General features: G+C 37.8%; 2 protein-coding genes across 2 annotated transcripts; one reads left to right on the top strand and one right to left on the bottom strand.

Annotated features, from left to right (window-relative positions):
• Positions 1–673: 673 nt before the first annotated feature.
• Positions 674–9,055, top strand: LOC110900103 (ATP synthase delta chain, chloroplastic; the record flags this gene model as incomplete). The annotated part of the gene is made up of 2 exons (XM_022147006.1): positions 674–703; positions 8,522–9,055. Coding segments are annotated over 2 exons (564 nt in total), but the record flags the coding sequence as incomplete, so codon positions are not given.
• A 1,392-nt stretch (positions 9,056–10,447) lies between these two features.
• On the bottom strand, positions 10,448–21,284 carry LOC110900102 (cysteine-rich receptor-like protein kinase 2). The gene is made up of 8 exons (XM_022147004.2): positions 20,809–21,284; positions 12,871–13,268; positions 12,310–12,432; positions 12,080–12,210; positions 11,724–11,934; positions 11,400–11,631; positions 11,060–11,219; positions 10,448–10,958 (listed from the first exon to the last, which is right to left on the bottom strand). The coding sequence occupies exons 1-8, from the start codon at positions 21,216–21,218 to the stop codon at positions 10,659–10,661; spliced, it is 1,965 nt and encodes a 654-aa protein (XP_022002696.1). The 5' UTR covers positions 21,219–21,284; the 3' UTR covers positions 10,448–10,658.
• Between the last annotated feature and the right edge of the window lie 396 nt (positions 21,285–21,680).

Raw genomic sequence — 21,680 nt, 5'->3', positions numbered from 1 at the left:
GCAAAATTAAGATCCGAACAGTATCTCGGATGGAATTATGCTTCGAATTTTATTACGGTTTTCAAAAAAATCTGTTTTCCAGATTCTAATTCCAGATTTATGGATGAAAAACAGAACTGATTTATCAACATATGCTCTGATACCACATGTTGATCAGTTCTGTTTAAACATAATGGAAAACATAAATGAAATACCTGTTACAGCAGAAAGGCCAGCAGAGAATCCAGTCAGAGATGCAGCCATTGAGTTTGACATGATTATTAGCTTGATTTGGTTCCTCTTTAGGGTGTAAAGTTATGATGGTGATAACCGAATCAAGGGGAATTCAGTTTGGAGAGAGAGAGAGATGGACGATTTTGTGATATTATGAATATTCAGGTTGTGTAACCTTTTAACCTCTCTAATAATCTCCTTATATATACACCCAAGAGGAAACTCAATTAGTTAATAAGAGTAATATGGTCCATCAACAATTACCAACTAATTATATAATAGGTTTTAATATATTTTGATTTATATAATATAAATGATTATATGGCTACAAAATTAAATATTACAATAATAATATATTTAATCTTACACCGTGCTTTCACCATACTCCACATACCCATTTACCAATGGGAAATTGGCCTGTAATAATCCCACCTAGACCTTATTGGCCATTAATAATCCCACATCAGAATATTCCCCCCACCAGTCCCACCTTTCACCTATTTTTCCTACAATGGTCCCCCGTTAAAAAAACTTAACGGAGTTAAGCTTTTTTCCAAATTACAAACAGATTTTTCAGGGCTTTTGATTAGAACGATGATACGAGTCCATTGATGTAAAACTTGCCTCGAAACGGTGCTCCAAACGATGAAAACGGCGCTTCAATTCGGGTGTTTAAATTTCCAATTAACCAAAATCAAGTCACTTGGAGTACCATTTCGAAGTAAGTTTTACATCAATGGACTCGTATCGTCATTCTGATCAAAAGCCCTAAAAAATTTGTTTGTAATTTGGAAAAAAGCTTAACTCCGTTAAGTTTTTTTAACGGGGGACCATTGTAGGAAAAATAGTTGAAAGGTGGGACTGGTGGGGGGAATATTCTAAGATGGGATTATTAATGGCCAATAAGGTCTAGGTGGGATTATTACAGGCCAATTTCCCTTTACCAATTCAGCATCATATTAATTATTTTATTGTTTTAAAGTTAAAATCAACTAAATTACAGATCCATTTCAGCATTTTCTAATCCATTTCTTTATTCCTTTCCAACTTTACTTACAAACCCAACCCAACCCAACTCAATCCATCACTATCATTTCAGCAATTCCTAATCCATTTCAACCTGCTTATGGACAGGGCCGGCCCAAGCCCAAATATTTTGAGGCTTGGGCTTTAGACCTCCAAATCAATAGGGTCTCCAACTTTAAAAAAAAATTATATATGTTATTTGGGCTGTATTGAACTTATCTTTAGTTTTACACATACAAAAAATGTATAAAAATGCAAAAAAAGAAAAATTAACTTCGGCAACAATAAACCTTTAGTTTATTTTGCCGATCCAAAGTTCGGGTAAATGAGGATTTTTCTCAAATAGTGTTTTTTTTTTGGAAAAAAAGCATTAAGTTTTTAATTCGTTTTAGGCCATAAAAATGATTGACCCGACCCTGCTTATGGATTCACCTTCCTAGTTCCCAATCTATTAATCAAAGCAAAAAATTCAATCTCTGTTACCCGATGTCCGAGACAGTGTTTCGGGGGTGTTTGGGTTAGCTTATTTTGGAGCAACTTATGACTTATTGACTTATAAAAGTTAATAAGTTGTTTTTTGAGTGTTTGGGTTAGCTTATTTTGGAGGGTTTTGTGTGTTGAGAAATCATTTTTGAGAAGTTAGAATTTCTAACTTCTCACTTATACTTGTATAAGTTAATAAGTTATTTTTGAGAAGGAATCCCAAACACCCACTTTGTTGAATCTGTTGCGGATTCACATTCGTGTTTCCGATTCACACTCGATTTTGATTCTTGTTTTCTTCTTGTTGTTTTTGCTCATATTTTTGTTTCCCCTACTTATTATTCATCTTCAAACACTCGTTACTTTGTTCTACACTTCTCTCTTTAGTTTGATTTTGATCTTTATTTTCAATAAGGATTGTGATTTCTAGGTGAAAGAATGGGTTCTAATTGGAATTCGCAGATTGATTGGTTCGAATTTTTCATCGATGTATAGATTGCAGATTCCTTATTGGGGTTTTGTGGATAAGTTATGATTTTGCTGTTACCTCAAAAATATTTATTACCTTCTCCTTAACACACACTATCTCTTTCGCTCTTTACTTCTTCTTCTTTGTAAGCAATTTGGTATAAAAAATAAGTTAAACCGATTTAGGGTAAGCAAGAGGCTGGAATCGATTTTATAAAAAGTGAAGGTCATTAATGAATTGCAATGGAAAAACTAGAAGTTTGGTGGTGAAAATGAGAAAAACAAAGTTAATGTAGCTAACAACTTGTCTTTATATATATATATATATATATATATATATATATATAGGGTAACGATAGTGTAAAAAGGGCCTAAAGTGTGAGAAGTGTATTATAACACTATATATAATACTATATAACACCATATAAACATCGTATAACAATAAGTAACACCATATAATACCATGTAACACTATGTAGCACTATATTAGCAGACCGCCAAAAAACCCATTTTACTTGGTTAGCTAACTAGCAAAATGCACAGTAAAAAACAACCGGATCAAATTTAGTTTCTTAAAAGACTAACTCTAATACACAAAAATTTCCATTATATCACATTTTAAAGGTGCTATTTTTATTAATCTGTAGTAATTTTCATTATTTATAAAAATCCAATGAAGTCATGAAAAAATATTACAGGTCAACCCAGATTGACCGATTCTCAAGTTCACCCATGTTAGCAGACCCGTCCCAAGCCTTCAATATTTCCACCTTTAGTTCTAACTAAGTATGAAAGAAAAAAGCGAATGCAGATTAATGGTAGCAAAATGGAAAAGAATTTAGTGCTTCTGTGATACAAGTGGGAAATGGGAAAATTCGTGGGAATTAATTAAGTGGGAGGTGACCTGAATAGGTGGCGGCGGAAGGAGTGGAGGTCACAGGTGGCGGCGGAAGGGGTGACGGTGGAGGTCGCCGTGCACCACCATGGCGGCGGAAGAGGGTTGGATGGGTCGGAGGGGCAGCGATGCTGGATGGGTCGGAGGGGCGGCGAGTGTTTTTGAATCTGGGTTTTGTCAATCTCCGGCGACCACCATCAACCTGCATCCCCACATCCGCCTCCACACCACTGACTTCCACCGCCATCGCCACCACCGTTAACCCCACCGCCGCCGTCTTACCTGTGTTCTTGTTATCTCCGGTCTCTTTTTCTCTCTCTCTCTCTCATTCTCTCGTCACTTTCTCTCTCTCTTTCGTCCTTTGTGAGAGATGGCCAAGATTTTGATTTCATGTGTCTGTGTGTTTTTAGTATAGATTGAGAGAGAAGAGTTACTGTTATTATGTGGGTTTTTCTTAGGAAGAAGATGCATCTAGAGGTTTTTGAAGAAGAGAGAGAAAGACATGTAGATATAAATGAAGAGAGATGAGAGAGAAGGTGCTTTAAATGAAGAGAGATAATGAGATTTGATGTTTTGGATAAATGACTAATATACCCTTTCTGTTGGCATGTTCTGATTGGTTGAAAGTGGTTCTCGCGGTTCTTACAACTGGAGGTGGTTTTCATTCTAGCGGCTCCCTATATATATATATATATATATATATATATATATATATATATATATATATATATATATATATATATATAGGGTATCGCTAAAATGAAAACCACCTCTAGTTGTAAAAACCATGAGAACCACTTTATGGCCCTTAGATCAACTAGATGGATGGATGTGATTAAAAGTAGTTAATATTAATATTAAAAGCTTTTTGTCTTATTATGTCTTTAATATTATAATACAAAAGGGTATTTAAGTAAAATAACTCTATTTTGTCTTTTTATATGTATTAATTTTAAATTACCTTTTTTGTCTTATTCATTAATTACTTTTATTACTTTTATTTTTAAACATAATTTCTTTATTAAAAACATTTTTAAATTCAGATTTTTATACTTTTTACAATTTAAGTTTTACGTTAAACTTTTTACGTTTTTTTGACGCGCCGTTTTTAACGCCGTTTTTTAACGCGCCGTTTTTTTTACGCGCCGTTTTTCAAACATGTTTAACGCCGTTTTTTAACGCGCCGTTTTTAACGTGCCGTTTTTTTAACACGCCGTTTCTAACGCGCCGTTTTTAACGCGCCGTTCTCAATCGGCGTTTTTAACGCGCCGTTTTTTAACGTCGTTTTCTAACGCGCCGTTTTTTAACGCCGTTTTTTATGCGCCGTTTTTCACGCGCCGTTTTTTACGCGTCGTTTTTCACGCGCCGTTTTTTTACGTTAATTTTTTTACATTTTAACGCAACAGAAAATCGCCGTTTTTTACGTTAATTTATTTACGTTTTAACGCAACAGAAAATCGCCGTTTTTTTACGTTAATTTTTTTTACGTTTTAAAGCGCCGTTTTTTTACGTTTTACGTTAAAATTTTTATGTTTTAACGCGCCGTTTTTTTACGTCTTACGTCAAAAAGTTTACGTTTTACGATAAAAAAGTTTACGTTTTAACGCGCCGGTTTTGTTACGTTTTACGCGCCGGTTTTTTACGTTAACGTTTTTTTACAATTTACGTTCCGGTTTTTTTCCTCAACATTTTAAACGTTTTTACGTTTTACGCGCCGGTTTTTTATGTTTTATTGTTTACGTTTTACGTAAAATTTTTACGTTTTATGTTTTACTTTTTACGTTTTACGTTTTACGTAACACTTTTTACGTTTTTACGTTTTACGTAATACTTTTTACGTTTTACGTTTTACGATTTACGTAAAAGTTTTTACGTAAAACTTTTTTCTGTTGCGTAAACCTTTTAACGTTTTACGTAAAACTTTTTACATTTTACGTTTAACGTTTTTACGTTAAAAAGTTTACATTTTACGTTAAAAAGTTTACGGTATAACTTTTTTTTTACGTAAAATCAGTTTTTTTTTACGCTCCGTTTTTTCACGCCGTTTTACGACCCGTTTTACGACCCGTTTTTACGACCCGTCTTACGCCCGAGTTTTTCAAGCGACGTTTTTTTAACACGCCGTTTTTTTAACGCGCCGTTTTTTACGCGACGTTTTTTACGCGGCGTTTTTTAACGCCGCTTTTTACGCGTCGTTTTTTAACGCCATTTTTTTACGTTTTACGCGCCGGTTTTTTACGTTAATGTTTTTTTAAGTTTTACGCGCCGGTTTTTTACGTTAATGTTTTTTTTACGTTTTACACGCCGGTTTTTTACGTTAACATTTTTACGTTTACGTTTTACCTAAAACTTTTTACGTTTTTACCAAAAACCTTTTTACATTTTACGTAAAACCCTTTACGTTTTACGCGCCGGTTTTTTACGTTAACGTTTTTTTAAGTTTTACGCGCCGGTTTTTTACGTTAATGTTTTTTTTACGTTTTACGCGCCGTTTTTTTACGTTAATTTTTTTACGTTTTAACGCGCCTTTTTTTACGTTTTACGTTAAAATTTTTACGTTTTAACGCGCCATTTTTTTACGTTTTACGTCAAAAAGTTTACGTTTTACGATAAAAAAGTTTACGTTTTAACGTGCCGGTTTTTTACGTTAACGTTTTTTTTACGATTTACGTGCCGGTTTTTTACCTCAACATTTTTAACGTTTTTACGTTTTACGCGCCGGTTTTTTATGTTTTATTTGTTTACGTTTTACGTAAACTTTTTGCGTGTTATGTTTTACTTTTTACGTTTTACGTTTTACGTAACACTTTTTACGTTTTACGATTTACGTAAAACTTTTTACGTAAAACTTTTTACTGTTCCGTAAACCTTTTAACGTTTTACGTAAAACTTTTTACATTTTACGTTTAACGTTTTTACATTAAAAAGTTTACATTTTACGTTAAAAAGTTTACGGTATAACTTTTTTTTACAAAACATTTTTACGCAAAATACGAATGCACCCAGAAATCGCAAACTCTGGAGGTGTCTAAGATATATTGTTATCATCATCGACTAGGGGGGGGGGAATAAAAAACCAACAACATCAAAACAAAGTGTATCTCGAAAAAAACGGGGTTCGGCTCAGATAATCCGATAATCAAAAGGCTGCAAAAGTGGGGTTGCAGGTTCAAGAAACCTACCCTCCGCCGACCTTGCCACGCCATCATCATCAAAGTCTACGATTTTTTTTTTTTGCATCATCATCGCCGCCCAACCAAAAACAGATCAAAACCCGGGAGAATCAAAGAATACAAATGCATCATTCAAAACAACCTGCATCATTCAACAAACATTCAAACCAAATGCAACTCAGTTTTCCCAGATCCAAAACCCACCGCCACACCCCCAAACCCACTGCCACACCACCAAACCCACCGCCACACCACTAAACCCACTAACAGATAACACCTATCATTTTGGTGCATAATTAACACTCATTATAATATGATTTAAAACCCTAGTCCCCAAACTAACTTCTGTCGATCACAAAATTAGAAGGAGAAAAGCACAAATATAAAACCAAACTTAGAGTATTAACTGATTTTGTACACAATTTCAAGGTAATCTTCATCACACAAGCATATTTCAAACTTCAACCTCATACATCCAAGCTAATAACACGATGCTCCCACTTCACTACAAGATTCATGTGATAGATAGCATAATTAACAGAAACACAAAACATTTTTATGAGTTAGATGAGAACCTTCATCAATGGCTGAACCTACCTTCATCGTAAAAGGGTGGTTGTGGGCGGCGGAGAAGGGTGGTTGCGGGCGGCTGAGAAGGGTGGTTGTGGGCGGCAGAGAAGGGAGAGAAGGGTGGTTGTGGGCGGCAAAACCACCACCATCAGCGCCAAACATCGTCACCGACCGCCTTCAACGACCGCCGCCCCTAACCCGCCATAACAACCACGTGGGGCTGTGGCGGATGAGAGCGGCGATGGGGTTTCTGTGGTGGAGGAGACGGTGGGTGACCGAGGGCTTAAAAGGAAGTTGCAGGTTTGAGAAAAATGAAGTTGCAGGTTTGAGAAAAATGAAGATGAAGGTGGAGTCTTCTCTCTCATGAAGATGAAGGTGGAGATTTGAGAATAAATGAAGAAGACAGATGATTTTAAAAAGGAAGAGAGAGAAATTGTGAGCATTAAATAAAGAGAGAGAGTGTATGAATTAAATGAAGAGAGAGTGTGAGATTAGACATTTGGGGTAAATGACCAAACTACCCTTTTCGTTGGCAAAATATGATTGGTGGATAGTGGTTCTCATGGTTCTTACAACTGGAGGTGGTTTTCATTTTAGCGGCCCCCTATATATATATATATATATATATATATATATATATATATATATATATAGGGAGCCGCTAGAATGAGAACCACCACGAGTTGTAAGAACCACGAGAACCGCGACCCGCGGGTGGCCGTTGACCACGAAATTTTTTTTACACCTAGATCCGTATATTTTAAGACCGGGTGTAAATTTTGGGTTCAAACGGCGCGCCCGAGGGGGTAGTTTTTTACGCCCAAAGTTTGGTTAAAAAAAAAAGAAAAATTAAAAAAATTAAAAAAACCCAAACTTTGGGCGTAAAAAACTACCCCCTCGGGCGCGCCGTTTGAACCCAAAATTTACACCCGGTCTTAAAATATACGGATCTAGGTGTAAAAAAAATTTCGTGGTCAACGGCCACCCGCGGGTCGCGGTTCTCGTGGTTCTTACAACTCGTGGTGGTTCTCATTCTAGCGGTCCCCTATATATATATATATATATATACACACACACACATATATATATATATATATAATAATGTATGGTATTAGTAGGGTAGGGGCGCTTCACTAGTGATGGAATTCTATCAATCACAACATCCAATCAAGTTTGGCCATGCTATCGAGTATTATTCCATCACTAGTGATGGATTTTAGTGAAAATGCCTATCACTAGTGATGGCTGTTTTTTTGTTTTTAAAATATAAATTAACAATAAAATTATAAAATTATAAATCCTAAAGACTAAACTGTCATTTTGGTCCCTAAGGTTTGGGCAGTTTTGCCACTTTAATCCAAATCTCAAACCTTTTGCATCTGGGTCCCTATGGTTTCATTTTTTTTTTACCATTTTGGTCCAAAAGTGAAATCAGCTCATATCCCTCAAATTAAATCCTGATGTTTTGTCCTTTTCCTTAGGGGGTAAATTGGTCATTATAACTTTATTGTAACTCATTATTAATTAAAATAATAAAACTAAATAAAACCGTTGACCCTATAAAAGCACAAAGAACTATCTTTATCTTCCCCAAATGCATCACAAGCAAATACCCTAATCCACACTTACAAACAGAGCAGTTAAAATCGTCGTCATTGTTCATTGATCGTTGGAGAAGAAGATGTATCCGGTAAAACTCTCGTTTTCCTGTGGTTTACGTATCCAAAACCTCTCAATCAAGCTCGCCGGAACCTCACGACGCGGCGGAGGCGCTTCGAACGCAAAAATGGCGGATTCCGCCGCCGGAAGCTACGCTGCAGCACTGGCAGAAGGAGCCGTTGCAAACGGAACGCTAGAAGCAACTCTCAAAGACCTAGATCTGGTCGATAAACTATTTTCCAATGCAACAAACTTCAACAACTTCACGAACCCTATCGTAAGCCTGGAAGACAAACACGCACTCATCAATGACATCACTGCGTCAGGTAAGCTTCAGATTCACGTCTGCAACTTCCTCAACATATTAATCGAGAGCAAACAGATAGATCTGTTTAAGGAGATTGTTAAGGAGTTTGAACTTGTTTACAACAAATTAACTGAAACTGAACTTGCTGTTGTATCGTCGGTTGTGAAGCTTGAAGAACAGCATCAAGCTCAGATTGCGAAACAGGTGCAGAAACTCACTGGAGCGAAGAATGTTCGAGTGAAAACGATTATTGATGAATAGTGGATTAGGGTATTTGCTTGTGATGCATTTGGGGAAGATGAAGATAGTACTCTGTGCTTTTATAGGGTCAACGGTTTTATTTAGTTTTATTATTTTAATTAATAATGAGTTATAATAAAGTTATAATGACCAATTTACCCCTGAGGAAAATGACAAAACATCAGGATTTAATTTGAGGAAGATGAGCTGATTTCATTTTTAGACCAGAATGGCAAAAAATGAAACCACATGGAACCAGATGTAAAATGTTTGAGATTTGGACTAAAGTGGCAAAACTGCCCAAACTTCAGGGACCAAAATGGCAGTTTACTCAAATTAGAAATTTCATTTAAATAAATCCTAAATTACAAATTAAAAAAACTAAACATTGCAAATTAAAAAAACCTAAAAACTCTACGGCGTCTCCCAACCCCACTTTTCACATACCTTGCGTTTGCGTTGAAGTACAATCGACTTAAACGGTTCGTCGAGATTGTTGTGCGGTTGTAACAAGACGTTTAAATCACTATTTTTTTCGTTTTCAGTCAAGTATCTAATACACACCTCTTCATGTTTAAGTTTTGCCGCCACAAGTTTTTCTCTTCTTTCTTTGGATTCGATCATTTCCACCAATTTAGCCTCTTTGAAATGGTGGAATGAAAGGTTGGTTTTGATACGGTTCGGTTTGAAATTGTGTAAATTGTCGGTTTGAAAGGGTTGGTTGGGAAACGGTTGGGTTTGAAATGGTGGGATTGGGTCGGGCTCGTCTTGCAACCGAAATCTCGCCGGCTCGCCAAGATTAGCTAGAACCTTCGGTCGTACGGGTTTTTTCTTCGAACCCGAACCTCGTTTGCTTAAACCTTCCATTTTGGGTTGAATTGAATTTTTTTTAGTTTGAAAGACTGTATTTTTTGTGTTGGAATGATTGTATTGTGGGGAGATTGTTTGGTATTTTAAAAAATTGTACTGTGTGTATATATATACCAAAATCATACAAACAAACGGTAACTTTCATCACAACGGTCATTTTCAACGTTCCAATTTTTGAATTACAACGCGTGAAGACGACAACACGTGTGGAACAAGGTGGTGGCGGCGGTGTTCCACGACCCATAACGAGTAGAATTCTGGCCATCACGTGGCGCCCCGGGTGCTCTTACCTTTTGTTGTGTCTGAATGTACATAGATAGGATGGAGTATGCTATATCATTTAACTACCGCAGAAGCATCAGTGCTTTTATAAACATATATAGAAGTTATATATGGGTTTTTTATCGTATTAAGGTTTGAATTATGTTCTCACCCCGTTTTATTGGATTTACTATTTGTGATGTCATGTTATTGTGTTTTTGAATGATCACATATCAATATGTGTGAGTTTTAAGTATTATATTCTTTGTCATCACATTTGTAAAAACGAAAAAATAGAACTTTTAATACATAAAATAAAATCTATGAACCAGCTGAGTTTCTTTCCAGAGCTACACTGATTTGACAAGAGTTATATTAGCTAGGAGAAAATAAAGAGAGGAATTCAAAAGAGAGATCACAAGGACACACGCTACCAGACGATCTTATAATACATTGATAACACGTATGTGAATCATGTGATATAACTAAAATTTTAACGACCAGAGAGCTGAATGCTGGAGTTCGTGGCATTGGAGGACACCGACGTCAATGCATCAACTTTAATTTTTATGTCTTCTTCATGAAAGGTAGACCTTACTGGCATTTCGTCTAGTGATTTGTCACTTAAAAGTGTAACCACTTCAGACATTGCAGGCCTTGCAGAAACTGGTGACTGAGTACACATCAATGCTATCTCTATGATCTTCTTTACATCTTCTATTGCATATTCACTAGGATCTAGTCTTTCATCCACAAGATTCGAATGTGTGCCGCTATCATATAAATTCCATGCCTGTTAAACGTAATAACAAAGAAAAAAGTTTATAACGAATAAAACCTTAAGCTAAATATACTGGTTTAGAAGAATTAACACATGTTTTTTTGGAAGCTTACATGTTCAAGGAGGCTTTGGCCAACTGATTCATCACCTTTGACATTGTGACACCTCTTCCCACTAATGATTTCGAGGACCACGATACCAAAGCTGTAGGTATCTACTTTCTCAGATAACTGCCCATGAATGGCGTATTCTGGTGCAACGTAACCACTATCCCTGTTATGGTTAACAAAATTTTGTGGGTAAACTTTCATTCAGGAGAGTGACAAAAGAAAAATAATAATAATAAAAATACTAGATATGTTATTTGAGTTAGTTTGTAATCTCAGGTGTTTGGGGTAACTAGCTAGTTCGTTGACTAGTAAAAAACTAACATATTGATGAATTTAAACGTACATGGATTCTGCCAATTTGGTGCTAAGATGAGTCTTATCTTCTGGCAACAGTCGAATCAGCCCAAAATCCCCAATTTTGGGCTGAAATTCATTATCAAGTAGAATGTTGCTGGTTTTGATATCCCTGTGAATGATGGTAACATGGTACTGCTCATGTAGATATGCAAGACCTCGTGCTGTCCCATAGATTATTTCAAACCTTTGTCTCCAATTTAGATTCTTTGATTTGTCACCTGATATAAAAAGGTAAATTTATCATAAAGAACTAGATATGTAAAAAGTTAGAAATCTAGGAGTTTATGAATGAAATAACATGTATACTCACCATAGAGGAACTGATCAAGGCTACCATTGTCCATGTACTCATGGACCAAATATAAAAATGGCCCTTTGTTACAATATCCAAGAAGGCGTATAAGATGTTTGTGGTGAACGTTGCATAAAATCTTAAGTTCGTCATCAACATGCGTCTTTCCTCTACTAGAGGCCATAATTGTTTTCTTAATTGCAACTGTTTTCCTATCCTTGAGAGTGCCCTGCATAGTGTCAATCATCTCTAATGTATTAACTACCAAAATGTTTTCCCTCTAGTTAGTCTATAGAGTCTATTCTCTTTGAAAATGCAACTAGTGAAATTGTTCTACGTCATAACATACAAAAATTACACCAGTACTCGTGTACCTTATATACTTCACCAAACACCCCTCCTCCAAGTCTGTGATCATCACTGAAACTATTTGTGGCTACTTTTATATCATCATAGCTGTATTTTGCTGGACCTTGAAGCAAGTCCGTTGATCCAGTTGATTTATCTAAGCATTGTAAATACGTTTTAGAGAGCCAGTAATGTATTAGACTGGCATATATGTTCAAAAGAAATCAAAATGTATCTTTAATAAAAATGCATGTACCTTGTGGACGACTACTTGTGTTTTTGGATCGTAATCGCCACAAGAAAAATGCAAGTACCAGCAACAGAAAACATACACCTCCAACAACACCCCCAATTATGTACCACTTCTTACTTGAATCATCTGCAAATCATAGAAATACAATGTTTGTATATTTAGCTATAAATACTAACCTAGAATAATTATGGACAAAAAAACCATGGTGCATGGCTATTAACGTTTGGCTACTACTAGAAAACGGAGTATTTGCGACCGATTTCAAACTAAAAATATGATGACAAAAATCCCATTTTGTGAGCGTGACAAATCTTGCGACAGAACTGGTTTGCGACGGCCTTTTTCTTCGTTTTGCTACCAAAAAAAAAGCGATGGATAAAATTTGCTACCATTTTACAAACTGATTTGATTACTATCTCAATTTGGTCACTAAATTTTTGACAGTTTTGGTCGCGAAAGCCTTTTTTCTAGTAGCTTACTACTGATAACGAAAAATAACTGTGATAAAAAATCTTAATAAAAAATAACTTGGAAAGACATTATTCTGTAGCAGTAGAGCCTCACCATCTCCCAGGAAAGGTGTGAGATCAGTAGTCTGGTTTAGTCCGAAAAACGGAGTACTTGAATACCTCATAAAACATCCATTGTCAACAGCCCTCCCATTTGTGCCAGGAAGACAAGCATCTAAAGAACTATATCTGGAGTTTAAGCACTCTTGACAAACGCTCTGGCTTAAGTTTAGATTACATTGAGCAATGGCATACACAGTTCGGTTTCCATTAGTGACCCGTCTAGTTGAAGCGGCATAATAGTTTGGTATTCTCGGTGCAGCAGTTCGAAGGTCTGACATCAAATCTTCTACTGCTTTCCTAAAGTTTTCTTGCTGAGGTGATGTTGTATTGCCACATATTACCACACCAGCCCGGATATTAGCGTCAGCATAAAAGTTATTATTCTCGTACCTGCATCAAATTCTAACTAAGATTAACTATTTTCCTTGTTGATTTAGCCATGATAGTCCTCATTGGTCTAGTATAATTGTATTGGATGATCCAAGACGCGAACAAGGATTTTTTTTTAATTGGATCTGTCTCTTCGGACCGGTCTTAGACAGTGATAAGAAAATCTTTTGTTGAGAAATATAGAATAAAAAGCTGTACAACTTAACAAGGCATAGAAGAAAATTAATAATAAAAAATATGTATGTTTTGTTAATTATAGATATAAATATAAAATATGAGTTGCTATATATTTACGTGTGTAAACAATCCAAAACTAAAAAATTAAATTATCCGTCCTTCTAAGGGGGTAGGGGTGGTCATCACTCATCACTCACTCACAACTTTCAATCAAGTTCCGCCATGTCATCGAGCTTTATTCCATCACTAGTGATGGATTTTAGTGGTAATGGCCATCACTCACCACACCCAACAATTTCGCTCACAACCCAACAATTTCCCTCAAACAACTCAAACAATCACGCCTGATGGTGGCCACGCATTATCAAATCAACGCGTGATGTTAAGGAGTGGCTGTGGTGTTTTGTTTTTTATCACTCCTTGTATTCCTTCATTATGGGCTAATTTACCACCGCCCCGGGTGGCCTAATCCGTTAGTGATATAACATCTGAACAGCGAGTATATGCTTAGTAATAATCTCCAGTGGAAATTACTCAATGTTTTGGTTGGTTAAATTATTAACTCATGTCATGTTTCTGACGGAGTATAACTAACAGACTACCTACGGATACCAAATAAATATTTGTCACCGAAAGCCCTGTGTTTTATAGTGTAATAAAACATGATAGATAATATGACAATTAGTTATTATTGTTTGATATTTTAGTTGCAGTATATAATCTAATAAATAGACTAATTGGTTATAGCTTTTAAACCTTTATTAAAATATGACAAGCCATTCACATAGCTTGCACAGACCCCACTATATTGTTGATAAACTTTCAAATGGGAAAGCCCATTTTAATTTGTGGATATGTATCAAGGACGGCCCCTCTCCTTCAAATAGATTTAAAGTTCAGAAACTTTATTTATTCAAGTTTTAGAAGGAAGATTAAATAAGACACCTAATTTTTTTTTATGATATCTCTTTGAGAACAAGTAGGTGAGAATCCAAACATAAAACAAATAAAACCAAAGTGGAGGCATTAGGTTTTCTCTCTGAGTCAAAGGGCGATTTAGCGTGAGGGGTCGCCGGATTTCCTGGCTTGACCGTTCATCCTAAGTCATCTGCTGCTCCTTTTTTTCATCCTGTCTTGTATTCTCCATCGGCACCTTCGGTCGTTCTTCACCGGTTGGCTTAGTGGGTCTGATATTGGTCGCGACTATCTTGTATAGGTTCAGCTAGACTGATTCGAATCCCATTAACACTTCTTCGTGTGGAGTTTTGGCTGAGGTGCCTGTTTCTTTTGTGTGGTTGCGGTTGGTTCTATGGCTGATGCGGAAGGGGAGGAACCATGGGCTGAAGTGAGTTATCGGAAAAATCGCAAGAGTAAGGGCGATGGAATAGAATGGACATTTCTGGTGCAGAATCTTCCTGATCGTGTAACAAGGAATATACTGTGTAACAAGGAATATACTGTGGCAAGTTTTTCAACCTTATGGTTTTGTGTCAGATGCTTATGTGGCTCGGAAGAGAGATGCTAGGGGTAAATGTTTTGGATTCGTCCGCTTTGTCGGAGTGGAAAATATGAAGGAAACGCTGGCCGCTATGAATAATGTCAGGATTCGTGATGTAAAGCTTCTGGTGTCTTTGGCTAAATATGATAAAAATCACAAAAAGTTTAATTACTCATCAAATGTTACTGGCCGGAATGAATGGAGACCAAAGATTGATAATGTTAAAGACAGAAGTATTCCAAAGTACAACGATAACCAAGCCTGGGATTCAGAGAATAACCAAGGGTCTGGCTCCGGAGTAGGGGGGCCGCCGTTTGTCAGACAAGGTGAGAGCTATGCTGACATGTTAAAAGGTAAGAAGGAAATGAATAATCAAGGGTCGAAGAGAGTCAAAGTGGATGGAACTGGTGCCTTGTACCCATTACACTGTATCGGAAGATCTATTATTGGCCACGCTAAAGATCTAAATTCTCTGTGCAATACTAGGGATAAGCTGGAATTCGAAGGGTTAAAAGACTTTGGTTTGTCATATGTTGGGGGTCTGAGTGTCATAATCACAATGAATAGCAAGGAAAATGCCAGGTCGGTCATGGAAAATTATTCAGAATTAATCTCATCGATGTTTTCTAAATTTAGCGTATGGAATGGTGAAGATATCCCCTTCAGCCGGATAGTAACGATTAATGTATCTGGTGTGCCGTTTCAAGTCCGAGATAGTGAACTGTTTGATCGTATTGGGGGATTGTTTGGGATGGTGGTTCAATCATCTGATTTCTCTTGGCAGGTAGAGGACAATGCCACGAGTTCGATAAAGGTTGTGACAACCCAAAAATCTAGAATTGATGAGGCGGTGGTGATAGAATGGAAGAGTAGGAGCTATGTGGCATGGGTCTCGGAATTACAAGATAGGTGGTCTCCGGTCATTGATAATGATAAATCGTCGGAATCGTCGGATTCAGGTTCAGGATCTGATGCTTATGAAATGGAGGATGACACTGAAGAAGGTGAGATCACACCGGACCCTAAGGATGATCAGAACAAAAATGAACATGGTGGTAACGAGTCGAATGCTGTTAAGAGTAATCCACACCAGGGTCCGACTAATGAGTTGTCGGACGATTCTCGTCGGGATGTTGGTGATTCCGGTGATGGCTCCGGTAGTATGAGGGAAACTAATGGGACGTCGGAAGTTCAAGGGACTCCAGAAGGTCAAAGGGCTCAACCGAGTAATAATTGCATGGGGAAAGATGACCTGCATGGATTAGCGGAGGGGGCGGCACAAGTAACGAGGAATGATGGTGATAAGGTTGACCCCACTAATAGTAATAAATACGTTGAGAGGTCTGGGCCACAGCCTTTCAATATGGATAATTCTATGGATGGGCCCAATTTGGTTCATGGGGATTACGGGCCAACTCCTGGATACCCTCTTGGGAAAAGGTCTAGGGAATTAAGAAGCCCACCATCTTTGGGGTCCTTAAAAGGTCCATCACAAAGGCTATTTGTTCATAACCAGGAAGAGGAGCACGTGGATCTAGACCTAAATATCCCTTCTGGAATTAATACGGCAGGTGAGATTCCAGATTTTGTTGTTGATGGAGTCGAACCCCAGATATAGAACGCTGCTTTCATCCAGATCAGAACCCTGAAATGAGTATGCAATTTGAAGACGCCGCTGAGCCGCTGATCTCAAGCAATTGCGCTGAACTGAGGAAGGAGCTGGATGCCACGGTTTAGGTAGGTTCCTTACTGGGCTTCAATCTTCGTGGATTTGAAGACGTCACTGAAAAGTTGATCAGTGAAGAAGGTGTCAACAATTGTTTTCAATGAATTGTTTATCAATAAATTTAAGGGGGGTACGAAATCCACGTAAAATGGAGTGGATTCGAGGGCTAAAAACTACTTATGGGTTCACTTTTTATCCATACAAGAGACTAAACTACAGGACTCGGAAAAGTTTATGTTTAGCAACTTCTGGGGTAGGGCAGAGTTCGGTTCTGCGGTTGTAAACTCACAAGGAAGATCTGGTGGATTAGCCTGTTTATGGTGCCCGTCAATGTTCAGATGTGATAATGTGATTCGGAACAGGTACTATATTGTTGTTTCGGGACTTCTGGTTCATTCGAATTGCAGAATGAATTTCGTGAACATATATGCACCGAATGAAGCAGCTAGGAGGCGTGATCTATGGATAGAGATCTTAGGTATTAAAAATTCGATACAAGGGCTGTGGATGTTGATGGGTGATTTTAATGAAGTGAGGAATGCTACGGAGCGAAGGAATTCGGAGTTCGTTGAAGCAAATGCTAAGGCATTCAATCAGTTTATTTTAGCGGCTGGGTTAGAAGAATTCAATATGGGAGGCGGCAGCTTTACATATATCTCAGACAATGGAAAAAAGTTAAGTAAGCTCGATCGCTTTCTGGTGTGTCTGGCTTTAAGGAAAATTGACCAAATGCAACGGTACTAGCACTGGACAGAGATACGTCTGACCATCGACCAATAATTTTGTCCACAGTTCAATCAGACTTCGGTCATATTCCCTTCCGGTTCTTCAATTCCTGGTTCGAGCTGCCTGGTTTCTTGAACTTTGTTTTGGAGCGGTGCAAGGAATTTTCTTTCTCTGGCCCCGCTGATTTGGCTATCGCTAATAAGCTAAGATGGATTAAGAATAATATTAAAGATTGGTTAAAAACTGAAAAAGTTCGAAGGGATGGCGCTTATGGAGGAAAAAAGAAACGACTGGCATTTCTAGAAAGTCTTGCAGAGGAGAGAATTTTATTGATGGAGGAACTAGAAGAGCGAACAGATTGCAAAAACTTTATAGCGGAATGTGATAGAATCAAACATATGGATATTCGTTAAAAATCCAGGATAAGGTGGGCTCTGGAGGGGGATGAAAACTCTGCCTTCTTCCATAATATTATCAACTCGAATATCAGTTCTAATCGCCTTAATGGGCTAATGATTGATGGTGTGTGGGTCACGAATCCTATATTGGTTAAGAAAGCTCTATTCGATTTTTTTCATCATCAGTTCACGGAGCCAATGGTCTCGAGGCCGGAAGTGGTATGTGCTAACCTGGCTACTATATCTGATTCTGAGGCAAACTCCCTAATAGCACCATTTTCTCTGGATGAAATTAAGGAGGCTGTCTGGGGGTGTGAAGGAGATCGGGCCCAGGGCCCGGATGGTTTTAATTTCAAGTTCATTAAAAGATGTTGGTCGGATTTCCAAGAAGACTTTATTAAACTTTTTAACCAGTTCCACGTGGAGGGCTCGCTTAACAAAGGTTGCACGTCATCGTTTATTGCTTTAATTCCAAAAGTAAAAGATCCCGTCGGACCATCGGACTTCCGTCCAATCAGTCTAATTGGAGTTGTTAATAAAGTTATCTCAAAAGTTCTTGTGAATCGGCTGAAGGGTGTGATGGATAAATTGATATCAGAGCAACAATCGGCTTTTCTGACAGGTAGAAGCATCATGGATGGCCTACTTATGTTAAATGAAATTTGGAGTTGGTTGAAGAAATCCAAAAGGAAAGGTATGTTTTTTAAGGTAGATATCCATAAGGCTTATGATTCGGTCAATTGGGGGTTCTTGGATTCTGTAATGGCACAAATGAATTTTCCGCCTCGATGGAGGTCTTGGGTCATGGCAACATTACATTCGGCAAAAGCTTCGGTCCTTGTGAACGGGTCCCCTACCGGGGAATTCGATTGTTCTCGTGGTCTTCGCCAAGGGGACCCTTTATCTCCATTCCTCTTTGTGATCGTCATGGAAGCTTTGACCGGTATAATGGCGAAAGCTGTTTCTATCGGTTTGTTCGAGGGTATAAAACTTCCTTATGATGGGCCAGCTATATCACACTTGATTTATGCAGATGATGTTATGTTTTTGGGAGGATGGAATCATTCAAATATCAACAATCTTAGACGACTTCTTCGATGTTTTTATTTAGCATCTGGGTTGAAAGTGAATATTCGGAAGTGTAGTATTTATGGTATTGGAGTTAGTGATCAAGAAGTCCAAAATATGGCTAATATCCTAAGTTGCAAACAGGGATCTTTTCCATTCAAACACCTTGGACTGCTGGTAGGTGCAAATATGAATCTCGTTCGAAATTGGAAATCGGTGGTGGAGGTTTTCAGAAATCGACTCTCGCGTTGGAAGGCAAAGACATTATCGTATGGTGGTAGAATAACACTTATAAAATCGGTTCTTAATTCTCTCCCCACTTACTACTTCTCGCTATAAAAAGCTCCAATTCAGGTGTTGGATTCTCTGGACAAAATTAGGAGGGTATTCTTTTGGGGAGGATCGGAAGAGAAGGCAAAGATGAATTGGGTTGCTTGGGATAGAACCACTGCTCCTATCGAGTACGGGGGACTCGGATTCGGTTCACTCAGAGACGCAAACTTGGCAATGCTAGCAAAATGGTGGTGGAGGTTCAAGACGGAAACAAAAGGATTATGGAGGAGGATTGTGTGGGCTATACATCATAATTCAAGAGCATGGAGTGACATCCCTGCGAAGATTTCGATGCCCGGGCCGTGGAAGAACATTGTTAACATTCGGCTCAATATGAATAATGTGGATGTGGACCTAAATCGTGCTGTATCAACAGAGATTGCCAATGGACTCACAACTGAATTTTGGTTAGACAATTGGGCCGGCTCTGGCCCATTGTATAAGCTATTTCCGAATCTGTTTAAACTGGAAATAGAGAAGGAATGTTCGGTGGCGGATCGGCTGGTTATGGGCAGCAATGGTATGTCGTTTAATTGGAGGTGGTCGAGGCCGGATTTTAACTTTTCGGAGCAAACGGAATTGCATCAGTTGGAAAATGATCTAGCGGCGACTAATTTGACGTCGGGGTGTGATAAAAGGAGCTGGAAATATGATGATGCAGGTGAGTTTAGAGTATCCTCTCTTAAGAAAATAATTAGTACGCATAATAGAAACCGGCCTAGTCGAGTCTTCGAGTGGAACAATTGGGTACCCAAAAAGGTGGCAATAGTGGCGTGGAGGGCGGAAATGGAGAGGTTACCAACTAAGTGCGCACTCTCGAACCGGAATATCGTTATGCAGGACCAGCTTTGTTCGTTATGCGGTAATTATGAAGAAACCAGTGATCATATATTTGTCGCTTGTCACTTTGCGCAAGTTATATGGCAATACATAGCGGACTGGTGCAAAATTCCCCCAATTATTGCTTTTGATTTTAAAGATCTTTTGGAGCTACATGGTTTAGGTCCGGGATCGAGGAAAAAGAAAAAAGTAATACATGCTATTGTTCTAGTAGTTATTTGGTGCATTTGGAAAACAAGGAATGATAGTGTATTTGGACAAGCTATTCCAAATACGACTAAAGTACTGGATGAAGTGAGATCTATGGCGTATCTATGGATTAAAAATCGATCAAGGGAGGCGGAGCTCACATGGGAAAATTGGTGTAGGTTCAATTTATTTGGCTAAATTGTTTATGTAATCTAGTATAATTTGGTGTACTTTGTAATTATGGTGTATAGCACCTTGCTATGATGAATAAAATTTTGTCGGCCGTTCAAAAAAAAAATTCTCTTTGACACAATAAAAATAAAGAAATAAATGAAAAATCTGAAGTTGACTTTGAGGTAATCTTTTTCAATTTCTTGATAACATTAAATACAAAGTTAGTTGGCAATCATGAAGATTGTTGAGATCCGATTCGATCTACTGATCTTGCTTTTTTATAGAATGGTGTAAAAACAACTTATTTTTACATCAGTACTTGTCTAATTGATGGTTAGATGAAATGATTATAGCAAAGTTAGCTACCAAACTATACTTATAGCTAAGCAGAAATATGAAAAAAGAAATCACCTGACATCGCAATCATCGTAGAAAGCATGAGCTCCATTGCCAAGCCCACATACCCTTAGCTGAGCGACAGCATAATCGTAACAAGCAACACAATCCGCATTTGAGACGTAACCCCGACATGAAGCAAGCCCCCACACGGACTCGCCATTGAGCAAAGTGCGCGCAACAGCGTAGCGTACTCGGTCGACCGCTAACTGCCGATGGAGACTAGAAAGGGTGGTGTTTAGGTTGCTCAAGAAATACGTTGAGCTCCGACCATAATATAAACTACAATAATATCTCATCAGGGTGCTATTTCTATCACTGGCCTGAGAAGCCACTGGCTCTACCATGGCTATGAACACCACCAGCACCATTAGACCAGTTAGCCGCCAAGGGAACCAGCTTTTTTCCTGCCGTTTCATGTTCATCTTCTTGAACTTTGAATTTTTTTGCTTCTTTGATTATTTGATTCCCTGCCTTTAATAATTGGGGTTTATGTACATGTAGAACTTGATAATTAAATACATTATAAAAGATATTTTCCACGGTCAACGATGGTTGCCCAACATTATATATTTGTTTGTATATTATTTAGCCGACGTCTGGTAAGACCAATCCCAGCCGTAGCTAGACACAGAATCTGTAGATATAACAAATACATTTGCTGACAAAATAGAATTACTCACCTTTTTTTTTAACCAGAAAGAGACCATATTATTCACTTTCAAACAAACTTAACTACTAGCTAACTAGCCAGGATCTATAAGTCAGCAAAATTAATTACATCAGTACATCAATTGTGTTGCGCGTAACCTTCTATTGCATACACGGAATTACTAAACTAACATATTGAGTTTGAGAAATTGAGTTGCTTGTCATAAAAATTAACA

Source organism: Helianthus annuus, chromosome 7, assembly GCF_002127325.2.
Source record: "Helianthus annuus cultivar XRQ/B chromosome 7, HanXRQr2.0-SUNRISE, whole genome shotgun sequence".
NCBI lineage: Eukaryota > Viridiplantae > Streptophyta > Magnoliopsida > Asterales > Asteraceae > Helianthus > Helianthus annuus.
The sequence above is the reverse complement of the archived record's forward strand: the minus strand, read 5'-3'. Positions and strand labels throughout refer to the sequence as shown.

Bases quoted from the DNA above. Each gene is read 5' to 3' on its own strand.
- LOC110900102 (XM_022147004.2), bottom strand. From the start codon at position 21,218: ATGAACATGAAACGGCAGGAAAAAAGCTGGTTCCCTTGGCGGCTAACT. The intron at 11,935-12,079 runs GTACACGAGTAC...GACACTATGCAG, and splicing joins TGTTTGGTGAAGTATATAAG to GGCACTCTCAAGGATAGGAA. The intron at 10,959-11,059 runs GTAAGCTTCCAA...TACGTTTAACAG, and splicing joins GCCAAAGCCTCCTTGAACAT to GCATGGAATTTATATGATAG.